This window comes from Oratosquilla oratoria, chromosome 2 (genome assembly GCF_046742065.1).
Source record: "Oratosquilla oratoria isolate Oo_2021 chromosome 2, ASM4674206v1, whole genome shotgun sequence".
In the NCBI taxonomy this organism is placed as follows: domain Eukaryota; kingdom Metazoa; phylum Arthropoda; class Malacostraca; order Stomatopoda; family Squillidae; genus Oratosquilla; species Oratosquilla oratoria.
The window spans coordinates 9,184,616-9,210,759 of NC_134778.1; the positions used below are offsets into that span (position 1 = coordinate 9,184,616).

Consider the following 26,144-nt stretch of genomic DNA (forward strand, 5'->3'; position numbering starts at 1 on the left):
AAAAGATGTAAAAAAATACATGTATATGTACTGTAGAGGTGCATTTGAAGATCATGTCAGTCAATCAATTGGGTGCCTCTAGTCTCTCTTGCAGAAGCCTTTATGTAACTGGCAACAGCCTCTAGGTAGGACCATAAGTCACTCAGGGAAGATATGTTAATACCTAGGGATTATTAATGCAGGGCATTGTAATATATGGTGTTTATCTTCTGTGTGGTGTTTAGTGGTGAACAGTTGTGTTCCTGTCATTTTCACTTGTAATCTATGGGTAGAATTTTGGTTTTGTATGTAGGTACCCAATAGGAATGACTTTGGTGCATCCTGTTATTACTATCAGTGCTCCATTTTGTAAAGTTTATAACAAGTGTTCATTTTGCTGATTGTTGGTAACCATACTCTAGAGGCATGGTCGAGGGTGCTTTTTATGAATTGATTGTTGATGGTTATTAGTGTTTTTCAGTTGTCCAAAATCAGTGCTAGTAATGGATTTGAATAGATTTGTTTTCATGTTGGTTTTTGTGGGTGGGGGATGGGGAGGGGGTTAGGGGGTATGTGTGAATGATATTTTGACACAGCCCAAAGGGATTTCTCCCCATCTTCTCTTTTTCTGCATGAGGATAGGGAGAGGGGGTGGGGTTGCCAGTTAAATGAAGCAGCCTTGCTGTGGATGTGCTGTGTCTTGCTGCATTGCTTCTGACCCAGGGCAGTGGGAGAGATGCAGGAATGACCTGTCATCCATGAGGATCTAAGAAAAGAAGGAAGGGGGGGATGATGAATGGGAGTGGAGTATGTGGGGATGAAATAGGTAGGATTAAATTTATGCCTTTGATTTTGGTTACCTCCTATGTAAGAGGGAAAAAGCCCTTGGTATATGTATACATGCATGTTGATTTTATGCTTTCAGGTCTTTGATACGTGGGCTGAAAGTTACAAGCATGATATGGGAGGCCCAGATTTTTTTTTTTCTATTAGAGAGATTTGGCCATTTAATTTTGCTACAGGGTGGTTTTTTTTATTTATGGTTGTCTGGTGTGAGAAAACTCACTATTGGTTTCTGGGGTGAAGCTTCCATTCTGTTATTTTTGAGCCACTGTTCCAGTTTATTCAAGTAGACTTGGATAATTTTTTGCTGCTAGTTTGTACTATGATGAGTTATTATTGTTAGGTTATCTGTATGAGAGAACATTGGTGTTTAGTTCTAGTTGTAGAGTTGGGAAATCACTCATGAAGAGGTTGAACAGTAATGATGACACTATTGTGCCTCAAGGGATTCCATTGTATAGCCTTTTTGTACCTGAAGGTTATGAAAATCATCTCTGATTACATCAGTGTAATTTTTTGGGAGCATAATTTTTTGTATTTAATTTTGTATTTTAATCATAGTGTGTAGCAATATACATAGTGATTATGTCATATGCAATTACATCATTATATCTAAACCATATTACATTAATAACAGAGAGGAGTCACAATCAGCCATGTTCTCAGACACATTCAAAACAACTGTGGCAGTTATTTATTTGGAAAAAGAAAATGATTATCCAGTTTCTCTCATGCATTTTGGAATGTAAGATATTAAATTATAAAATTGTTGTTTGCTACTGAATAGCAAATTTTTTTTAAATGAAAAGAATAAAAACATGCACTGTACACATGTATTTGTAGGCCATGTCCAACTGAGGAAGTGTGAGTTTTGTATGCATAATTTTTTAATTTCTTTGATGCTTCTTGCAGTTTGACAAATATTGATCATGTAAATTTCAATTACATCATATAAACCACATATTACATTAAGAGCAGTGAAGATTCATGCAATCAGCCATGTTCTTGGACACATTCACATCAACCATGATGCTTATTGGTTGGGAAAAGGAAAATATGATATACTAGTGCCATCTATGTGCATTTATTTGTATTTTTGCAATGTAAATACTAAACTATAAGCTTAGTTTTGCCATGAAATAGCTCATCAAATTTGTTATTTTTCACATAATTTGTGCATGCATTGTGAGACACTGTTCTAAGCACCATAATTACCCACACTTTTAGATAATGGACTTTGAAAGTGGTCATGAAAACTCATTGTTCATACATTTGTAGCTGCCATGAGGATGCCCATATTGAAATTTTACTCTTACCAGAAGTCACAAAAAATAGTAAGAAGGTTCAGATTACTGGGATATTATTAGGAGGGAACAAGAAAAACTAATCAAGTTTCAAAGTTTCAAAGGCACTTAGGATCTATGATCAAACAGCTACTCACAAAAGAGCTACGAGTATAAATGACCATTTAGCCAGTTACAGCTGAAACTTACGAGTTTAACTCTCCTCAAAGATACAAATATATTATGAAAAGTGAAAGTTACATATGAAATCACACTATCTCCCATCCTGATATTCAGTTGCGAGTCCTGGACACAAGCAATCAAAACCTGGAATAAAATCAAAGCAGCTCAGATGAAAGCCATATGCATCAAATAATCCATTGGCCCTGGTCTCTCTTGTAGGGGACCTGCAGCATTCAGGTAACTAACAACAGCCTCCAAGCAGGATGACAAGTCACTCAGGGAAGATTTGTTTTGTTGTATTGGAATTTTTAGTGTGGGGCATTGTAGTATAAGGTGTTCTGTGTCCTTTGTATGGTGGTTGGATCTGGGATTGTTTGGAAATGTTGTCACACCTATTCTACGTTAGTAATGGCTTCATGTTGGACAGTGTTTTCTTGAAGGGCATGTTTAGTAATTTGAGAGCGAGTTTTTGTGTGAATGTTTAGTGTAGTATAGGTGGTAGGTTGTTCGATAGTATGCAGCAGGTGAAGTTTTTTTGTTGCATTCTATTGAGGATGCTTGTGAAATGTAGTGCGAGGTTGTGTGGTATTTAGGATTCTGGCACAGAATTGTGTTCCAGTCATTTTCATCTGGTGTTCTACAGAGGATTTTGGTTTCTTATGCAGGTGGGTAGAAACAACTTCAACTGTGTAGTTGATGAATGGAATGAACTTCCTGCAGAGGCAGTGCTATGTATTTAAGTTCAAAGCTTTAAGATTCGTTTAGATAAGCACCTGAGCGAGATGCTGTAATGACTGCCATTTATTTTATATTATTTGTCTATTTATTATTATTTGCTTTTCATTTATTATTACCTATGTCAATTTATTAGTACTTACTATTTACTTGTTTATTATTATTTATATCATATATATATATTATCATTATTATAATTTTTTTTTGCATCCGACATAGTTATAGACCAAAAAGTCTCCTGTCAGCATGCTCCGCCTTTGTAATCCTTTTAGTGCACCCTGTTGTTACTCTCAGTACTCCATTCTGTAGTTTGTAAATTATCTGAGCTCATCTTGCCGATAGTTGGGAGCCATACTGTGAGGGAATAGTTAAGGGTAATTCTTATGAATTGTTTATAGTTATTATTTTCTTTCTATTGTACAAAGTCAGTGCTAGTGATGGATCAAAGTAGGTTTGTTTTCTTATTGATATTTGTTATATTTTGATATATGGGCTAAGTCATGTGAATATAGAATGCAAGGCCTAAAAATCTAGGGTTCTTTTCCAGTGGAAGGATTTGGCCATCTAATTTGAACATACAGTACTACCTCTCATTAACGGACTGAAAGGGGGGTAACGGTGTCCGTTGATGTGAATAATCCGTTGATTTGGAGTGGTTTTTGGGTGGCATAGTGATTGCACGCACTAAACAACAGCACCAAAAGCACCGAAAACACAGCGAAAACAATGCAAACACAGCTAATTAATGTCCATTAATGAGAGGTCAATCTGTAGGGTTTTTTTTTATTCGTGGTTGTCTGGTGTGAGTAATGTCATGGTTGATTTCTGGGGTGAAGCTTTCATTCCTTTACTTCTGAAGTATGCCTGGGTATTTGCTGGGCTGCATAACTATTGTCAAGTCAACTGCATGAAAGAACGTTGGTGTTAATTTCTGGTTCTATATACCAAAGGTTTTTCCCCTTACCAGGGGGTAGCCTAGTCACTCCCACCCACCACCCTTTTCATCTTAGCTCCTCATGGATGACAGGTAATCTCTGTATCCCACCTTCTGCCCCGAGTCAGAAGCAATGGAGCAGGACACATCACAACCACAGCAAGGCCACTTCACTTAAATTCTGGTTCTGGAGTTGGGAAATCACTCACGAAGAGGTGGAATATTAATGGTGAAAATATTTTGCCTCACTGTTTAGCCTCTCTGCACTAAAGATTTGGTTCTTTTGGGTCACTCAGCTCTAAAAGTTGGTTAACCACTTCACTTTTTACTATTATTATAATTATTATATATATATATATATATTTGGATAGTATGTGTCTGAGGACCTTGTTAAAAGCCTTGTTTATATCTATGGTAACCATAACTGTCATTTTTGATCAGACATTTTTATTGAATTCTTCCAACACTTGTGTGATGTTTGTGAGCAGAGTGCTGGTAGAGAGATCTTCCTTGAATCTATGTTGATTAAGGGAGGTAGGTACTTCTGATTTGATTATTGCTATTAGTCTTTATATTAGTTTGGTTATTGTGGATAGTGGTGAGATTGGTGTTCAGGTGGTTTGTATGATCTCTTTTCCTTATGTTTGGGATGTGTAACCAGTAGTTGAAGATGTCAGTTAAGGCTTTTATGGCTATATGGCCTAGGTGTTTGAGATGGATATTTGAGATCTTGTCTGAGCCTTCAGCTTTGGAGTTTAATTTATTTATGCCCTGTGCATCATCAAAAGGAGACAAGACAGAAAACGAAGACTTCAGGGGTGAAATGAATATTGCCTAGTATCCTGGACATTGTGGAGAGGGTGGTTCATTTACTTTAGTATAGGCATGTAATGCAAATGGAGGATATAGAGCATTAGCAAGGGTTGAACTGGCATCCAAGGGGTTAGACAGACCTAAGGGTAATCAGCACAATGAGATGGATGAAGAGCATCTAGGATAGGCTATGAAACATAGGATCTGCTCTACAGTAAGATCAATCGTACAAAGACCAAGCTAGCTGGAGGATGCAGATGAAAAGACAGGTTATGAGCAAACTAGGTTTAATTTATAATAGTTTATAAAAAAAAAATTAGACTGTATAAAGGATATTTTAAAGAATCATTTATCTAATGCTGCCTTAGCCTATGAAAAGGGTGCAATGAAGATGAATTGGCAATGTGCAATCTTTACACAGTTTCAAGTGGGAAAGACCGAAAGGGATAAATGTAATGGGAATGAGAGGATAAGAAATTTCCCTTACCCGTGCACAAGCACTTCATCTTGTGGATGATGGCTGACAAGATAAAAATACAAAGAAATGAAAAAAAATATATATAAATCAAACCTTTTCCCCCTTATATGGGAAGTAGCCAGGCAAGGCATGCCGGGTGGGTTGCTTTGGCTAACTTCTTTCCTTATATGGGGAAAGAGGCCCTTAGTATACAGATTGATAGATTTATCAAATATATAAAATTATTGCACAGCATGCAAGCTTAATTAACAAAAAAAAAATCATTAAATGATTTGGAATTGATGGCGCAGACCTTTACTGATAATTTTCCCCTAATTTCAGTCCCTAGCTACAGTATGCTATGATGAACTGAGTGTGAATATTAAGATGGGATTGCATTTCACATTGTCAACTTTAAAATATTACAATAACCCATTTGGGATATAAATCATGCAGCAAGTGAAGGAATATTTATGAAGTATCAGGCACTTTTCCCATTTTCCATAACATCGTTGCAATTACTGTATCATAAGTCACTTCTTCAGGAAGATTAGGGTCTTGTTGTTGGATGGCATATCAAACATTGCATCAAAACTCATGCCATTCTTTTCAGCTTCCTTCTCCAAAACATCAATGTCTCGTAGTCCCCAGGATGGGTTTCTTCCCTGATAAGTGTAAAACAAAATTTAATTTGGTTTATTATTCACACACTCTATCTCAAAGCCAACAAAGTTTTCATTGTTATATCAATGAACACCTTGCAGGACCAATAAGTACTTGGTTGTGGTGGTCCTGTAAGATAGAGAACAGAGAAAACTACCTCCCTGCTGTCCATTTTCAATACCTTTGGGACCAGTGATGGGTACCTGCATGCAGTGGACTTGTGAGATGAACAGTGAAGCTGTCCATCTTCAAAACTTGTAAATTTCACCTCCATCTACAGGTTTAGCTCTGGGGGGCTGACATTCTGTCTCTGGACCAGGCCCAAGATCTCACATTATTAACTTCAATTGTATTTCTTACACTTTTCACACATGGATTTGGATTTGGATTATAAAATTCTGGCTCAGAAGCCATGCACTGGAGCATCAAGGGCTATTCAGCGCTGTAAAAACTAAAAGGTCGTTGTAATGTCAAAGGCGATGATACTACAAATCAAAATTAAAATCGCAATGATTCATATGAGATGATAATGTTTGACGAGTTTTAGAAATTTGGTTTGGAGGGCTATATTACACCTATCATCAAGCAAATCCTTCATGGACTTGCCTGTGATTGTACTTTCTCTTTTCACACATGGAAAGATAATCACTGATGACTGGTCCTCTCCTCCAACTTCTTTTAGCATGTACTACAGGAACAATCCCAAACTAATACAACACGGACAAGACTCCAAAGTTTCTTTCCAGAGAGATTTGTGGGTGGGCCTGAGGACTATATGCTCTGTGGGGCTGCAGAATTTCTACTAAATGAAACTCAATGCAACAATGGTTTGATTTGATACCCTCACCTCAACTGAAAGAGTGAAAAGCTAAGAGGATTGTAAATTGTTACAGGAATACCTGGATAACATTTATGAATAGAGCCTGGAGTGGATGATTTTTTATACATACATACATACATATACCAAGGCTTTTTCCCCCTTTCAAGGGAGGTAGCCAAAAAGGGAAAGGCATAAAAACACTCCCACCCATTTCATCCCTAAATAGACTCCATACCCCTCCCACCCTCCCTTTCATCTGAGCACCTCCTGGATGATTTTTTATAAAAAAAAAAAATAATAATAAAAAAAAAAAATAAAAAAAATAAAAATCAATAAGTTCCAATTAGTTTCAATGTCAAAGCATCCCAACAGAAGACCATTTGGTCTAAAACATAAAAAGGATTTATCGAAATTATATTACATTCAACTGCCTCAACTGGAAGTTTATTACATTCAGTGATGATACGGTTGGGAAAAGCTTTGGACAGCTGTCTGTTTTGTACTTGTATGGGACCGTTTCTACGTCACTGGCTGAAAATGGTAGAAGAATGGGAGGAGTCACCTGCTGTAAGCTCTCCATGTGTGAAAAGGTGTAAAAAATAGTTGAAAGATATCTTGGACCTAGTCTAGAGACAGAGTATCAGCCCCTCAGGGTGGCACCTCTGAATAGAGGCAAGTGGGTTAATGGTTTTTGAAAACTTCACTATCTTGAAGTACCATTACATACAGGTAAACATTGTTTGTCCCTATCCCTGTATTCACCTATGAATATGCATGAGTAAACAGAACTGACTGTATCTAGGTTTACTACATACCTTTAAATTGGCATCGAAGGCAACATTACTTTCTGGCGTAATTTTGCCATGAATAGCATATGCCCCATAAGTGACAAGAATTCCGCCTGAAGCCAAGAGTGCACCTGCAGCCCTGAAGAGTCCTTCTGTACATTCCCAGGGAGAAATATGTATCATATTTATACATATTATCACATTCTGACTTCCTTCTTCAAGACCTCCAGACCATTCACCCAAAGGCTGAAAAATGATGGAAAACAAAATATATACATTACATACACAGAAAATTTTGACAACAGAAATGAAAACAGAATAAATAAATGGTAATGTCAGCAGCAAAAAAGTAACTAGACTGGATACCTTGAGTCTTATTTCTGTTAAGTAGAATTGACTGTACTATCAAGTTAAAATTGCGTACATGCTTTTTTGCGTTATCCTCAGCAATTTGCAATTATTATTTCGAACTATGTGTTCTTGTCATTATCTGCACTTCATGTATATTGATTCTTTGCCAAAATAAATTTATTATTATTATAACCGTTTTGAGAAAAGGTAGAGGATCCATGAAAAAAACTCCTTTTGACTTCCACTATAATTTACTTAATTTTTGTTAACTAATGTATGATACTGAAATAAAATGAATCACATGAACACATGATACATGAAAAGCCTTACCTTGGAAATATCAATAAATAATGGCTGTTTAATATTCGATAAACCTTCATCTGTTAAGTGAGCCTTAATACTTTCTAATTCTCTGCTTTCCAACTCTGAAGGCTGCCATGTGATATTTGGGAACGACTTTGCAAAGAGAGCTACATGTTGTCCAGTTCCTGAAGCTATTTCCAAAGCATTCAAAGGATTGCTATCAGCAAATTTCTCTGGTATCACAGTTTGAAGAATCTGGAGGATTGGACCTTGATTCCTTCCAGCAGAAGCATTGACAAGCTTTCCCTCTGACATTGTGTCTCTGTAGAAAATGATATATTTCAAGAAAGAATAAGTACAAAGCCCTTGTTTTGAATATCTAATAGTATATTTAAAAAAAAGACTTGGGGCAAAAGATTGATTGATGCAAAAAACTACTGGGAAATAAAGCAAAGGACAGGGGGGGAGGAGGAGGGAGAGAAGAGACTGCCAAAATATTCAGTTGCAATGTAACAAATACCAGGGGTCCTTGCCTGATCTCACCAAAGCCTTTGACACTTTTTTATTTATTACTTACTTATTACTTAATGGGATGGCTGGTTTGGAAATATATATATATATATATACACATATATACACAAGTACAATTGCAGAATGAGAGCACTAAATCCCGCCACTCCCAGAATTCCAGCCACCTGCTCCCCCCTCGTCTCAGAGAAGCGGCAAAACAACTAAAGGAAAACGAAAACATCATTGTCCGCAAAGCAGATAAGTCCTCATGTTTCGTTATCTTAGACAAAGACATCTACCTTCAAAAGTGTAACGACATCTTGAAAGACCGTACTAAGTTCAAAAGAATTTCCCGTAACCCTGTTGACAACTTAAAGATAAAGCTAAACAAACTTATCTCGGTAGTAAATGCAGAAACAGGAGGACCCAAATTAGCTAAGGTAATCGGCGATTTTCAACCCGGTTACTTCTACGGGAACGTTAAAACTCACAAGGAAGGAAACCCACTTAGGCCTATCATTTCCCAAATCCCTACCCCTTCTTACCATGTTGCCAAACGGCTACATGATATCATCTCCCCTTACATTCCTAGAACTTACTCCCTCCACTCTACTGAAGACTTTGTTGACATCCTACGGGTTAATAAACCTGTCGGAATCCTGGCATCATTAGATGCTAAAAATCTTTTCACTGAAATTCCTATATTAAGAACAATCAATATCATCCTAGAATATGTGTATCATAATGATGACATCCCACCCCCCCCCGTATCCCTGAGTCCACTTTGAAAGAATTACTGGTCACCTGCACCACAGAAGTTCCATTCAGGTGGCCAGAAGGAAACCTTTACGTGCAGCAAGATGGGGTAGCGATGGGATCACCATTAGGTGTCCTCTTCGCTGAAGCCTTCATGTCAGCGGTAGAAAGATCAGCCTTCCAGGACGGAGAGTTAAAACCACCTATATACTGTAGATATGTAGATGACATCTTTGTCAGCACCTCTTCTGTTGATTTGTTAGAAAATATACGGTGCCGTCTTCAGGAAATTTCAGGCTTAACTTTTTCCACTGAAATGAACAGCAATGGTCTACTCCCCTTCCTGGATGTGCTGGTCGATTCTACTTCTGACAACTTCATTACTAATGTATATAGAAAACCCACCAACTTGGATAAGTGCATGAATGGCAAGAGCGAGTGCATAGACAACTACAAAAAAGGTGTCATTAGAGCATATAAAAAAAGAGCCATATCAATTATATTCCTCATGGCAAGCTTTACATAGTGAACTTCAACACCTGAGACAGATGCTCACAAATAATGGGTATTCTAACACTGACTTTGATTCTGTTACCTCCAAAATGCTAGAATCCCATTTCACAATCAAAGAACCACAAAAGCATAACTTCATTAACATTTACTACAGAAACACCTTCACTAGTAATTATAAGAAAGATGAAAAAGTCATCAGAGACATCATTCATAAAAATTGCCTTCCTACAAATGAGAACAACAAAATCAGTTCTCATCTATTATAAAAATCCAAAAACTTCCTCCCTGATCATGACAAACAATTTGTCAAAGCGATCGGACTTCACATCTAAAACTAATGTAGTATACCAATATCAATGTCTACAATTTCCTCCCCCATTCCTACATTGGTTTTACTAGATGTAAAGTCAGCCGTCACCTAACTTTCCACCTACAAGAGGGAGCAATCAAAGAACACCATAGGAGTTCCCATAACGCTGCACTCAGGAGAGATGATTTGATCAACATCACCAAAATTATTGGATCGAGTAATGACCCTAGGAGACTACAACTACTCGAAGCCTTCCACATTAAGGACAAAACTCCAGTTATTAACATTCAATGCAATGTAATCTCTTCTATCCCATTATTTAGAAATAAAAATTCCCCCTCTCCCTCTACCCCTTCTCTCTCTCTCCCTTCACCTCCACTTCCTCCCCCACCCTCGGTGACCGCACCCGCCTAACCCTCCCCCCCTTACCCTTGACCTCTGAGGTCCTTATTGTCTGTCCCTCCCCCCCCCCTTCGTCTGACCTGATCTTAGGTATATATACTTCTGTCATCTCTGGATTGTCACACCCTTCTTCCTCTCTTTAAATACCTGTATGTAAGTCTTCGTATTTATTTTTACAAATTTGTCACCTTTATTATTACTGTTACCATGTAATTTTTTGTTATTTCAGTTGTATCTTGATATTGTCTAGTACCTTTACTGTTACCATGTAATTTTTGTTATTTCAGTTATATCTTGATATTGTCTAGTACCTTTACTGTTACCATGTAATTTTTGTTATTTCAGTTATATCTTGATATTGTCTAGTACCTTTACTGTTACCATGTAATTTTTGTTATTTCAGTTATATCTTGATAATGTCTTGTTTAAGACGAAACATCGATGTCAAATAAGAACAAATGGAAGAATATAGAGACCTAGTTTCAATTCACCCAGTTAATGGAAAATCTCTTATCAGGAAAATCGAGAATACGAAGAAAAAACTGAACTACAACAATGCTGTCGTTTTTAACTCCACGTGTATTACTGAGAATCTGCTCCCCCCCTTTACTAATATATATATATATATATATATATATATTTTTTTTCTTAAGCACTAAGGATAAGATTAAATTTTGTCATAAAAAATTAACACATTTTAATTCTACATTAAAAAGGAAAAAAATTACATTTATAGTCATGTAACAACCATAAATATTGTGATGCCATGACAAATCAAAATTTTTAAATTTATGCATAAAAGATTTACACCATTTAAATTATACATCTTGATGTCCAGACAAAATCCATTTTCAGGTTCCTGGTGCCCTCTAATTATCCCTTGGGTAGGATAATGTCTTGTCTAAGAGGATTTCATAGCTGCCTAAGGTGCTCACTATGGCCAGGTTTTAATTAGATTTCAAGTTGAACTTGTCCCTCCTACATCAGTGAGACACAATCTCATCAGCTACAGGCTCCACAGGCACTGACTCAAACCCTTCAGTCACATTCAACAACACTGTCCTGCCAAAGCTTCTTCCAAGTTGAAATAAGGGTTCTCTTGGTGACCGCATCCCATGCCTTGTCAATCATCTTGAGGCAGGCAATGACGTGGAAGTGGTTTTTTCAAAATTCTCCGAGAGTGAGACTGGTCTCCCTCAGTCACCTCAAAATGTTCAAAGAGCGCTTTAGTGTAGAGCTTCTTAAAGTTTGAGATGACCTGCTGGTCCATGGGCATGGAGGAGTGGTGTTGGGAGGCAAGAACTGGATCTTGATGAGTTGAAATTCATCAAGGAGGTCATCTTCTAAACCTGGAGGATGGGCAGGAATGTTGTCCATATCAAGCAAGACATGAAGTGGCAGATTCATTTCAAGCAAATATTTTTTCACAGAAGAACCAAACACCTCACTTATCCTATCAGTAAAAAGGTCACATATCATCCAAGCCTTGCTGTCAGACATCCACATCACAGTTAGCCTGCTCTTTTGGACTTTACACCTCTTGAAGGCTCATGAATTTTCTGAATGGTAAACAAGCAGCAGTTTCACTTTCAAATCACTGCTTGCACTGGCCCAAAACAGCAGCGTGAGACAGTCTTTCACTGGCTTGTGTCCAGGCAACACCTTCTCTTCCAGTGTTATAAAGGCTCACTTCGGCATCTTCTTCCAGAAAAGACCCATCTCCTTTAATTAAAAACCTGCTGCGGCAGGTAACCCTCAGAATCTACAAGCTTCCTAAAGTCACCAATGAAGTTCTTTGCTGCTGCCTTTGTGTTAGAGTTTGCTGCTTTGCCATGCCTCACAATGCTGTGGGTGCCAGTTCTTCTTTTAAACTCCAGCAAAAAGTACTTTCGCCTTTTCACAAATGATGATTTTGCTAATGGTGTCACCTTGCATTTGCTTCTCGTTGATCCATATGAGAAGCAACCTTTCAACATTGTCAAGAACACATGGCCGTTACATAGATATTCTTGTCACTCCTTTTGAAACATCTATCTCTTTAATCTTGTCCTTGTTCTTGAGGATAGTCCAAATTGCTGATATAGTCCAACTGTATGTGCGTATTAAGTCAGCCACACTCACACCTTGTTCTCGCTTCTCAATGGTGATTTGTCTTCGCTTATCCCAGTCTTCTTGTGATTTTTTTCTTTGGGGACATTCTTGAAAGGATTAAACTTTGCACTGAAAAAATCACAAATAATGTGTCTAAACACAAGTTTGGAAAATGTATGATTACATGCGACACTAAGATGCTGGCGGAACAAACCCTAAATTGACTGATAGCCAAGCTTCCTGGTAATACAAACAGAACACTTATTCCCTATATGAGGTCTGTTAGAAAAGTATCCGACTTTATCGTTTTATTTTTTATTTTATTTTATTTTTTTATTATTATTATTTTTTTTTTTTTTGCAAAAACCTGATGGATTTGAATCAAGCACACTTGCATGAGCTGACCTTGAATCTTCATGCGCATGCATGAATTTTTTCCTGCCTGTTTATAGTGTCAGTTGCTGGCAAACAGCATTTGCGTGAGGTAATGTGTAGGGCTCTCAGCGGTTTTTCATTGCAAGGAAAATGACGGAATGAATGGAGCAGAGCTACTGCATCAAATTTTGCCAGAAACTGGGCAACAGCCAGGTGGAAACCATTCAGAAGATTTAGACAGCTTTCAGTGATGATGCTATGGGTATCACACAGATTAAGGAGTGGTTCAACCGGTTTAAAGACGGCCGCACAATGGTGGAGAGTTAGCCACGCTCCGGTTAGCCATCAACATACTGAAATGACCACCTGACCCACCTGATGCCACAACCACCTGCCACGCCACATGACATTCTAACAAGATCCAACCCATCAGAGCACCGAGGACTGACCGATACAAGAACAGTGCTATTCCATCCATTGTTTGCACAATAAGTTTATTATAAAACTTAGACTAGGTATATCACTCATATAATTACTGTATTGCATTATTATCCACTTATCACTGTAAAACTTAGACTAGGCATATTACTCATATAATTACTCTTATATTGTATTATTGTCAGTGTATCACTGCTATTTCAATAAACCTATTATTATTATTATTTATTATTAGGTCATTACCAAAGTGAACGCTGTGGTGATGCGGGACTGTTGTGTGATTATCCGAGACATTGTGGAAGGGGTGGGCATCAGCACTTTTTTGGCACATTCCATTGTGACCAAAGATTTGGCCATGAAGAGAGTGGCAGCGAAATTCATGCCAAAGCTGCTGACGGCGGAGCAAAAACAACTTCATGTTGAAGTCTTGCAGGACATGCTGGACTGCATGAATACCATAATCACTGGTGACTAGTCCTGGGTGTACGGGTACAACCCGTCATTTTCCTTGCATTGAAAAACCGCTGAGAGCACTACAAAGTACCTCACACAAATGCTGCTTGCCAGCAACTGATATTGTCGACAGGCAGGAAAAAATTCACGCATGCAAGCGTGCTCGATTCAAATCTATCAGGTTTTCACAAAAAAGTCAGATACTTTTCTAACAGACCTCGTATGTATGATACACGTCCAGCTTCATACTGAACATATATAACAAACTAATCTATGATACATTATTTCATCACTAATCAATCACCACTTTTTTATTTCATAAATAAATCACCATGTTATTTCATTACCAATTGCATTTCATAATCTACTTAGTCATCACAATGCAATTATTACATTATGGTTAGAAAATAACCAAAATTGCATCTGCAGAAATATTTATTACAAAAACATGTTTTCTATTGTTTTGGACAATTCTAAGATACTATTTTCTATTATATTTTTGTTGAAAATTTTGCATTTTCGAGTTATGCACCCCTCCCCTACAATTATATTATTAAAATATTAATTTTGTTTTAAATAGAAACAGGGTTACCATTGTGGATGATTCTATGACTTTAATTCTACGAAATTTTTGTCAGAAATGCCTCATTTTCGAGGTATGCCACCCCCTCCTCCTTCACAATTTTGGGAGTGAGAGCCTGCGAGCTGAGAATCTAGGGTTTTGGGTGGGAAAGTAAAAGATGAGTAGTTCTACATTAACCAACTAAACCAAACATAGCCTACCCAATCCCACACATGCATGACCTAGCAATATAGGCACCATGCTCAAGAGTTGTGGCCCTACAGGCTAAACACTGATTGGCTCAGAAAATAGAGAATGATATTTGAGAAGGGAAAATGAAACTTAGACAAATGAAAGAAAAAAAAATCTAAACACCATGAAAGAAGATAGGTCAACAACAAGTGAGGATAGGAGAGACTGAGTAACCTTTAGAGACCATGAAACAACAGGAAAGAGATAGCCTAAATGAAGGAATGGTCAAGGGTATGAAAAAAAAAGAAAAGAGCGAATCTCGTCAGAGATGTTGTAGACAAGTCCAGGTGCATCTCACTCTTTGGATGCCAAGAAGAATACAACAGCTCATGCAAGTTATGCCAAAAACAAGAAGTGAAATTACATTAACTCTAAGGAAGGACTTGGATGTAACAGATTAGATTACTAGCATGTATAAGTTTGGCACATATAAGAGAAACTGTGCACATCCAATAAAAATAAAAGTTCAAGTTGCAAGCCATGGCAAAAGAAATAATCGGCAAGTCTTGGAAGTTAGCACGAGAAGAAACGTAAAAAACTATCTTGACTATGAAAGATGCTAATGGAGAGGAATGAGCAAAGACATGAAAAGTCTTAGGAGGCCAAAGCCAAAATTGATAGACTGAGGAAAAACAGCAGTTTTTTTTTGTAGTTGTCAATCCGGTGAGGAAATAGTTTCTAAGAAAACAGGAAGGCAGTATTGCAAAGGAAACACTATAAGGAAACTTAGAATAGCATGTGCTAATATTGATGGTTTGCTATCAGCTAGGTTGGAGATAAATGATTACTTAAGGATAAATGAGTGATATTTTGTACCTGGTAGAGACTTAACTCACAATTTTTTTTTATATACAATTGATGGCATCTCCCTAAAATATTTCTGCACATTTTTGTTATTCTGATTTTAATGTATACAAGCTTTGTATATTTTTACATTTATATCAAATCGAATAAATTCTATTCAATAAAAGGAAACCTATCATCTTTGTATTAAACAGGGTCCATTATGATAATTGTTGCCTCAATTTTATCAGGAAAAACACAGCCCTACAGCAACTGGCAACAGTCCTCAGACCCTCCCACAAGATGATCTCTCTTGGACGAAACTTTGGATCACTTACTGTCATATTAGTATGGGACTTTGTCACAACTTGGAAGTACAGTAGTAATAAAAAGGCAGTAGTTGTCAAGTTTCAGTTCTTCACGTGTAAAAATGTGTAAGAAATAAACTTGAATTTAATTGTTGCCCAACGTTTCACCAAATGGAAAACCTGCAGCCCCAGAGTGGATGGCAACGGTCCTAAGACCCTCCTACAGATCTCTGGGAAAAAAAAAAAATTGGACCACTGTCTTTGTTGTATTAGAGGGGGTTTACACGATCTAACAGTTCATCGAACGCAGTTCAACAGACACGTGTTTAAAGTGATGTGTGAAAGGGGTATTTGGGGTTTAACCAATGTGTTCGACAACCAAATACCCCGTTCACATGTTCACACATCACTTTAAACATATGTCTGTCGAACTGCGTTCGACAAACCATTAGACCGTGTAAATCCCCTCTTAGTGTGGGGCTGTTTTAAGGCCACCAGCTGAAAGTTGTAGGCGGAAAGAAGCAGTCATTGGTTGTCAGCTCTTCATGCGTGAAAGTGTAAAGAATACAGCTGAGGTTGATGGAGACAGATCCTGGAGCTCCTATGGACTGCAAGTGTCAGCACCTCAGTGCTGCAACTTCTGTTGGAGGTGAGGGGCTAGAAGGGTTTTGAAAATGGGCAGCTCTACTGTTGATTTTGCAGGACCACTACAAGCAAGTACCTATCACTAGTCCCACAGGTAAAAACATTTCAGTACAAATATAAAAAGAATATGACAAAGTTTACAGAAATCACAGGCAATGGTACACTAGATTTAAATTACAGACATACCACCATGCACAATACAGGTGCCTTGGAAGGTAGTAACTATTTGCTATCAGGAGCACCAAGAATCCATATTCTGACAGGTGGGACAAATAATGGGTACCTGCTTGTAGTGCTCATTTTCAAAACCTGTCAACCAGGGCTGCGGAGTCGGAGTCGGAGTCAGAGTCGGAGTCGGAGGGAGTTGGAGGTTTTAGCTGGGGTCGGAGTCGGAGTCGGATTTCTAAGAGTACTAGGAGTCGGAGTCGGAATTTTTTTTATCCGACTCCGACTCCTTAAGTCCAATAAAATTATTTTTTTAACATGGTTTCCCTGTTTGGTTTTACCAGTTGCACAATTTAGCAGTTTTTGTATGGTTTTGCTTTTATTTTTGGAGGCAATAGTGAGTGTGTGCAGTGTATATGTACACTAAGTGGTCTCTCCGGATGGAAACAAAAAACAATCCATCAATAATAAAAAAATAATAAAATAAATACACAATACTGACAAGCTATCGTTGTCAGTCTGGGTAAAAGTGTTTGTGGTCATGTATTTGTAGTTGTTTCCTGTAAGGAGAGTGAAACTATATATATATACTGTATACATATATATATATATATATATATATATATATATATATATATATATATATATATATATATATATATATATAATATTTTGTACTATACTGCAATGCTTTTACTTCAACATAAATAAACATCAATTCGTGCTGCCACCATGTGACGCATTGTGTGCTACTAGTACTACATACATACATATACCAAGGCTTTTTTTCCCCTTACCAGGGGGGTAGCCAAAAAGGACAAGGCACAAAAACATTCCCACCCATTTCATCCCCGAAAACACTCCACACCCCTCCACAAACAAACAGCTGCAGATTCTGCCTGAAGCAGTGTCTCCCAGTGAATTTTCTTTTCCTTCATTTTCGGTAGTTTTATCACATTTTCCTTTAATAGAAATATGCTAGATTATGATAAAGCTACTTCAAAATATGAAAATCATACATTTATCAAAGAAATTTAGTGGTTTGAAATATACGGAATAGAAACAGGCTACTGATCATGGTTACTAGTGAATACAATAGGCCTACAAGTGAAGCAATGAAAAATAGAAATCAGAGTAAAGAAAATCACGTACCATTTTAATCTAATTCAAAACTGATTATGCTATAAAGACAATTGTAAATTAGGCCTAAGTGTACCAGATATTTTTGCTTTAACCTATAACCATAATTCTATCTATCTATATACAAAAGGCTTTTTCCCCCTTATCAGGGAGGTAGCCAAGTCAAAAGGCATAAACCCACTCCCACCCATCATCCCTTCCACCCTCACATCTTAGCTCCTCATGGAAGACGGGTCATCCCTGCATCCCGCCCACCACCCTGGGTCAGAAGCAATGCAGGACACAGCACATCCACAGCAAGGCCGCTTCACTTAATTGGCGACCCCCCTCTCTCCGTCCCCTCACATAGAAAACGGAGGACGGGGAGGAGTCCCTTCGGGCTGCGTCAAAGTATCATTCACACTTTCCCACTCCCCAAACCCCCCCATCCTCCCATCCCTTCCCTTTCTTTTCATCACAGTATCATCTATAAACAGCCCTTCTACACTCATCCCTATCTTCTGCCACCTCCCTTCCCTGCTCCACAGATATTCCCCTCTTGCTCAACGTCCCTGTAACCCCATCCATCCATCTTATCCTCGGTCGTCCTCTCAAATTCACTCCCTCCATCTCTGCCTTCCATACCCCTTTCACCAGTCTTCCTTCATCCATTCTTTCCATGTGTCCAAACCATCCTAATAGTCTTTCATCAGCCCTCTCAGCCAACTCCTTTTCCATCCCAGCTCTCCTTCTCACTTCCTCGTTTTTCACTCTATCCAGCCTTGCAACCCTCACCATACTTCTCAGACATTTCATGTCAAACACATTTAAACTCTTCCTCTCTGCCTCTCTCAAATTCCATGTCTCTGCCCCACACAGCACTGTCGGCACAATCACCCCTTCATACAATCTCCTCTTTGCATTAATTCCCAAATGTCTATTTCTCATTACTTTTTTAAATCCCCCAAGGCATTTGTTTGCTTCTCTCAATCTACAGCTTACCTCTACCTCTACTCCTCCCTTTGCAGCCACATATGACCCCAAGTACCTAAAACTATCCACTTCCTCCAGCCTCTCCCCTTTAAGACTTACTTCCAACTCTCCACCATCCTCTCCTCTTGTACACCTCATCACTTTACTTTTACCCACATTCACCTTCAGCTTTCTCCTTTCACACACCCTCCCAAACTCAGTCACTAACTCTCCCAATCCCTCCTCTGACCCTGCCACAAGTGCAGTGTCATTAGCAAATAACAACTGACTTACCTCACACTTTTCTCCATTTTCCGCAACCAACTCCAGTCCCCTGCCCATTTCTCTTGCATTTACCTCCCGTACCACCCCATCCATATACACATTGAACAGCCATGGCGACATGACACATCCCTGACGTAGTCCCTCCTTTACCTCAAACCATTCACTCTCTCCATTTCAGATTCTAACACTGGCTCTACTACTCTCATAAAAACTCTTGACTGCTCTTAACAGCTTTCTCCCAATACCTGTCTACCCTATCATAAGCCTTTTACAAATCCATAAAGGCCCAAAAGACATCCTTACCCTTTCCTAAAGCTTTCTCACAATTCTGTCTTATCACAAAAATCTGATCCACACAGCCCCTACCTCTCCTAAACCCACACTGCTCCTCACCAATCACTTCCTCTGGTCCTCTCCTAATTCTCTCAGTTATAACCCTCCCATACGCCTTCCCAACTACACTCAACAAACTGATCCCTCTGAAACTACTACATTCACACTTGTTCCCTTTTCCTTTGAAAAGTGGAACTATACATGCACTCCTCCAGTCCTCTGGTACTCTACCCTCCCTTAAACACACATTAAACAACCTCACTAACCAGTCTACTATTACTTTACCTCCCTTCTTCAGACACTCCGCATGACACCCATCTAACCCAGGTACCTTACCTGCTCTCATCATTTTAATCACTACTTCCACCTCATCTTTTCTTATTTTTCCCTCATTTTCCTCACCCATCACTGTCATTTTCTTTGCGCCTCCCACTGCTTTCACCATTCCCTCCCTATCCTCCTCTACATTCAACAGTTCCCTAAAATATTCTCCCCATCTTCCCCTTATCGCTTCCTCTTCCATTACCATCTCTTCATTTTTGCCTCTTACCTTTTCTTCACTACTTGAATCAACTTCCCTTCCTCTTTTAATCTCTTAATAGTAGTAAAAAGAAAATATTTAGACCAAATCTTGTACATTGTGTAATGTGACCTTGGTAAAGACAAATATTGATATACTGGTATACGGAATAGTCTGGAAAACCCTACTATTGATAGTAGCCTATTGAGTGACTACCGGACCTTAAATATTACCTACAAGATATACAGTTTGCATGATTTGGCTATGTTTCTTTTTGTAGGAATTGGTAAACAATAAGCATTAGATGCAAGAACAATTTAGATTACTTTGCCAAAGTTTCCTACTTTTCCCAGTGATGTAGCCTAGGCCAATTGTAAGGTCCTACCTGTTGTATGATAAATGCTGATTATGAGATAGGCTAACCTAGCGAATCATTAGCAGTTTGTATTATTTTTAAACCTTTGATGAAGAGTGTATATACAGTATATATATATATATATATATATATATATATACAGATAAAACCTATTTCTTTTGGTACATGTCGTTTATCGGGTTCTTTAAAAAAATAGTATATAGATAAAAATAAAGAAAATAAAAATAAAAATAATGAATTAATGAAAAAATTATTCTTTTATTTTTTTTTTTTTTTTTAAAGATAGTCCCCAAGATAACTTTATAATCCTCATTTACCTTTCTTTTTACCATAAATTGTAGGGTCGAATTTGTTTTTCCTAGACTATAGGCTGCCTCTATTCATAGGGTAGTCTAGGACTCTAACCTATATTTCTCATAGGCTAATCTAACCAACCAATTCATCACATTAAGATGATATCAGTTTACCCTACTTATATAAAGTACAAACTACTATTTTTTTATTTGCAAATTTCAATTGAGTAGTCTACAAGTTCTATAATTATGAATAAAGCCTATTTCTTTAATGTTTACAAATAAGAAACTTGTATAGATTTTAGCTTTAACCTCGTTATTAACGTAATAATACTGGTAGATTCAAGGAACATGAAATATTTTGTTATAAGAAATTTTTATAGATTGAATTTTAACCTAGTTATTAACGTAATAATACGGGTGTATTCAAGGTAGAGTACATATATTTTGTTATATTCTTGAAAGCTTTGTCTGAATTTTTACCATTACAGTAATTGGCAAGCCAACAATAGCTGTAAAATACTATCTATAGATGTGCACTGTGAAATAATTTGTTGCTATTGTGCAAATAGAAAGCAGTAGGTCTCATTATTCCAAGTTTAAAAAATCTAAAAAATTTGATAGGTTTTGTGTTGAGAAAATTTAATAACCATCCAGTATAGAATAGTTTTATAGCTAGTTACAGAATATGTACCATTTATAGAAGTTTCCAGAATGTAGTTTGTATTAATATTTCATTCATTCTATACTATGGGAGTTATAGCCAGTGGAATGTATTTCTATTTCTTAATAAATACTCAGTAAATATAATTATTAATTCAAATTCCTGAATAATTTGTCAACTGTCAAGTGACAGAGATGATTTGGATCTTTAGATCATTTAAACTAGCTACTTTACCTTTGTTGACAGTCTAATTAATTCAAATTATGTTAATATCTAGAACTCCATCATGTACACACGTACATGACAGTGTAGACAACAGTATATATCCACTACGTATGCACTATGCACGTACGTCTTCGTGTATGTAAAAGTCAAAGGAAGTGCCCCGAGATATACTTTGACGTCTCAGAGGCCAGATAGGAATGACATTAGAGCATATGTCATAGCATTTGATGATGACTGAAAAGGGGAGGAACAACAGCAGATATGAACAGTGTGCACAGGGGAAGGTTGTCTCTCTCTTTCCTGAACCGATTCCTGGTTTTTATGATAACATGGCGAAATTAATTCTGCAGTAAGTACTAGGTAGGGGCTCCTCCATTAACCTTTCCTCATCATGATTTGTCACATTTTTTTCTAATATTGTGATAGAAGATTTATGAGATTGGACAAATGAAATAACAGATGATTTCTTTTTTGGGGGGAGGGGAGGGACACAAAGGAAAAAGAAAATATGTAGCTTGAAGTGGCAACTCTGCCATGACAGATTTGAAAGTGCTCATAAGCTGGTAGATGACCATGAGCATAAATAATACCATTATATATTTGATATATGTTTACACGAATATACGTGCTTGTGTGCACATACATATATAAAGCTGGTTGAGTGTATATGTGAGTATATTTATCATACAAGTGAATGTTTCACGTAAGAAATAATATACATGAAAAATATTTATAAAATGCTTGCTGAATAGGTGTGGGAGGCTGGTATATTGATCTGCAGAATAGATTTCCACATAGGGGTCAAGGAGTTAAGGAGTCGGGAGTCGGAGTCGGAGTCGGGAGTCGGAGTCGGAGGAATCAAAGGAGTCGGAGTCGGACCCTATATCATCCGACTCCGCAGCCCTGCTGTCAACCCCATCATCAAATGAAACGGTGAAACAGTGAATGCCAGAACTATACACAATTTCAAGAAAAAAATGGACGTGGAGGGATACAAAAACGGGTCACAATGAGCATAGCTCCCGTCCCGTAAAATACAACTAGGTAAATCTAGATCATTGGTTCCCAAAGTTGGTAGTATGGCCCCCGGAGGATTATGAGGCAAAAGGAGGTGGTAGGGGGGGTGACAGGATGGCATTAGGAGCACTTAATAAACAACTTTTTGTTTCTTACAAAACCTGAATGACAAAATATATGTCATAAACATTAAAATAAAGGAACACATGCAGTTTATAAAGGGTAAAACTGTCATAAGAATTATAAACAATTCCATAGTTTGGTTATGTAGAAAAAAAATGTGTGTTCACATGAGTGTATGAGGGGAGAGAGGAGCTAGCATTCCACCTGAAAGCCAACAGGGCACCAGCCTGGAAAAGTTTGGGAACCAATGACCTAGATGAAGGCTGTCAGACCAGCCCCAAGACCTATCAGTTTCAACCGTATATCTTCCTCCTTTTCATATACAAAGAGCTGACAGCTGGTAAATGCTCCTCTCCTACTATTTTCATCCAGTAATTAAACAGTATTACACTAATACAATACAGACAATAGTCCAAAGTTTCTTTCCAGAGAGATCTATGGGAGGGTCTCAGGACCATTGCCAGCCAGTGGGGAAACAGGTTTCCAGTCATTGAAACTTTGGGCAACAATGATTATTTAGATGGGCTCTATGGTGATAGGCCATTGGTTGGGTTATGTTAGGTGAGGTTAGATTTGCTATTTACGGCATGCATGCACAAAACCAGAGCTGTGAGAGGAATTGCCACTGATCACTTACTTTTCCCCCCATGAAACAGACTATATCTAGGCTACATGCACACTGCTTTGAGAAGTAGTCCTAGTACAGCTGGCTTAACCCAGATGCACCCTTGTCTCAGACTTCAGTTGTTCCCAAGACTTAGGATTCATATCCATATGGACTGATTAGGGATGGGCTGTACAGATATGCTATTGCCAAAATTGGTTACTGGTACTATATGTTTACCCTTTTAATGCACTGATGAATGTGTACTTATTCTGACTTTGCTAACAAATTTTATTAATGCATGTACAGAATTTCTTCCAGTTGAATAAAACAATTTGGAATTTGCAAGATAAGGTCCCTCAAATGCAACATAGGCACAAATGGATTAAATGAGTTAGCCTTAATACATTAGTGCTTGATTCCCCCCTAAGCTAAATTATATACCCTGGCATTTGGCAGAATACAATCCATGGAATGAAATGTAGGTGCAAACAGATTAAGCAGAGGAAAATCCCTCTACATTGAAGGGGTTTTGCCTATTTTCAGTAACCCTTAAGTGCCAATCTTCATTCATTCCAGGGTAATCTCAGATTCAAAAGGACCCTCCAAGCTTCACTCATTTATTTTATACTTTTACATTCATATTTTATACTTTTACATCCCTATCAGACTATATTTCAAGCTCTCTTCACTTCCTAGTTAACTATAAGCAAAGAAACTTTTCATCAACATCTGTCACAAGCTATGCCATTTAAACAATCCTTATAAGAAACTTTTGGAAATTTGTCAACAAACTAAGTATTCCAGACATCAAAAGATACCAAAATATGTAGAAATAGGAAATGATATACAAAATATTATATATATATATATATATATATATATATATATATATATATATATATATATATATATATATATATATATATATATATATATATATATATATCTAGACACACACACACATATAGTTAATTTCAATTACTATGTTGTATTTTTCATTTTAAAGAGTATACGAGAACTGTTACTTGCCCTATCCACCAACCTCTGTCTTGAAGGTCTGAGCAAACTGAAAATGTTACTGTGGATTGCACAAGCACCAAGCCCAACCCTAACTGACGCACCAGACCTCAACATAGACAACTGTCACAACAGCAGTCGAACCAAGGCAATGACGGTCACCTCCGGAACACTGTGTGTCTCACAAGTTGTTTATGTTTTTCAGATAAGGAATGTGATAAATACACCTTCCTATAAGCGTACATGAATGGCACCATATAAACTTACTACACTGATGTTACATTACATTTAAAACAAATACTTATTTACACACCACCTGCCTACTTCTGCCGTAATGATTCATTCAAACTAAAGCGGAAAGTTACAACCACCTGTGACTAGCATTTTCCTACGCTTCACATTAAACTTTTTCCATGTTAGTAGGACCTATGTTTTTATTATGACTACTACCAAGCTATTTGAACAATTTCTGTGGCACCCTATTAGTAAGGAAGGGGTAAGATAAAATTCGAGTAAATCCATGACTGGGTGGTATGTATTTCATTTGGCTGCCACCAGATTTTATTATGCTGCATGGCTCCTCTTAGGTAAAGTTATTTAAACCTGTCTTTACCCCTTCTGTAGCAAGCCGTAGTCTCCAATAAATTAGGCTACCACCAGGCAGCTGCATTGCGGTTGACCTAGCCAGTGGGTCGGAACTTCGGAAAGCAAAACCTTTGTCCACTTTGTCATTGGTGAGCATCTATTGGCTCGCGTGCTCAATGTAGCACGCCGACTTTTCTCCGGCGCGCGAAACCCAGACTCACGTAAGACAAAAAATCAAATAGATAGGCAGCCAATTTTGCTGCGTTTTGTATTACAACTCGACAGAATATGATTATGTGTGTGTATATACATACATACATACATATATATAATATATATGTATATATAGGTATATATATATATGTATATATGTATATATATATGTATATATATATATATATATATGTATATATATATATATATATATATATATATATATCTATATATATGTGTGTGTGTGTGTGTGTGTGTGTGTGTGTGTGTGTGTGTGTGTGTGTTAAAAACTGTAACCGAAGCCCTGCATACGGTCTATGAAAGTTCATGTGAACACTGGGTTTGTCTTGATAGGTTGCATCATTTCGTGGGTGGATAGATGTACCATGATTTTATATATTCTTTCATGTTTAATAAATAATAAGATTATCGGTATGCAAAATACACGCTCATCTACATGTAGATTCACATTTAAATATAAATATATAAAAAAAAACGTGTCCCACAGGCTCTGGTTATTCAAGGTGGCAGTTGCCGACAAGGTGAATGTGTCGTTTTCAGTGATCGTATGTTATAACATCAGAAGTTGGTGAAGCCTGCTGCTCAGTACATTTGCTATAAACGTAAAATTGTTAAAACCATGGGAAATCAATAATTAATATCTTTTTTTTTTTTTTTTTTGCTGATGTTAGGAATCGGTGTATTGTGTGACTTTATAATTATGACAGCTAGAATTACATATAAAGGCAAAATGACATTTAATTAGGATTTCTTCACTATAATTTACATTCCTATTTGATTTTACCTCTCCATAGTATTTTTTCTTATATTTGAGAATCGCCCACCCAATACTTTAGACAGGAGATGATATTCCCAGCCATTTCGGTTGGCACGTAGGAAACTTTGCACTTTTTTTTTTTTTTTTTTCTTTTCTGCACAAGCTCTGGAAAAGGTTGCCCACCCATGCACTAGGTATTTGACACAATTATCGCACTGTACCACTGTAGTACATACATTGACAACATTAAGGTCACTGACTATCTTTGCTGATGATGTCATATTTATTTATCTATTTTATAT

At 37.4% G+C, this 26,144-nt stretch overlaps 1 protein-coding gene across 2 annotated transcripts; it reads right to left on the reverse strand.

Annotated features, from left to right (window-relative positions):
- Window positions 1-1,554: 1,554 nt before the first annotated feature.
- LOC143036863 (methyltransferase-like 26) lies at window positions 1,555-24,600 on the reverse strand. 2 transcript variants are annotated; one of them, XM_076204737.1, is made up of 4 exons: window positions 24,580-24,600; window positions 8,180-8,474; window positions 7,526-7,744; window positions 1,555-5,892 (listed from the first exon to the last, which is right to left on the reverse strand). In XM_076204737.1, exons 2-4 carry the CDS (start codon window positions 8,465-8,467, stop codon window positions 5,761-5,763), a joined length of 639 nt encoding a protein of 212 aa, XP_076060852.1. In that variant the 5' UTR covers window positions 8,468-8,474; window positions 24,580-24,600; the 3' UTR covers window positions 1,555-5,760. The 2 variants fall into 2 exon arrangements, with proteins under 2 accessions (XP_076060852.1, XP_076060841.1); XM_076204726.1 differs by lacking the exon at window positions 24,580-24,600 and adding an exon at window positions 24,292-24,449.
- Between the last annotated feature and the right edge of the window lie 1,544 nt (window positions 24,601-26,144).

Coding starts and splice junctions, on each gene's coding strand:
- LOC143036863 (XM_076204726.1), bottom strand. CDS start 24,383: ATGTTGAGGTCTGGTGCGTCAGTTAGGGTTGGGCTTGGTGCTTGTGCA. Junction 8,475..24,291: donor CTCAGACCTTCAAGACAGAG/GTTGGTGGATAG, acceptor CATTTTCTACAG/AGACACAATGTCAGAGGGAA. Junction 7,745..8,179: donor TATTTATTGATATTTCCAAG/GTAAGGCTTTTC, acceptor ATCATTTTTCAG/CCTTTGGGTGAATGGTCTGG.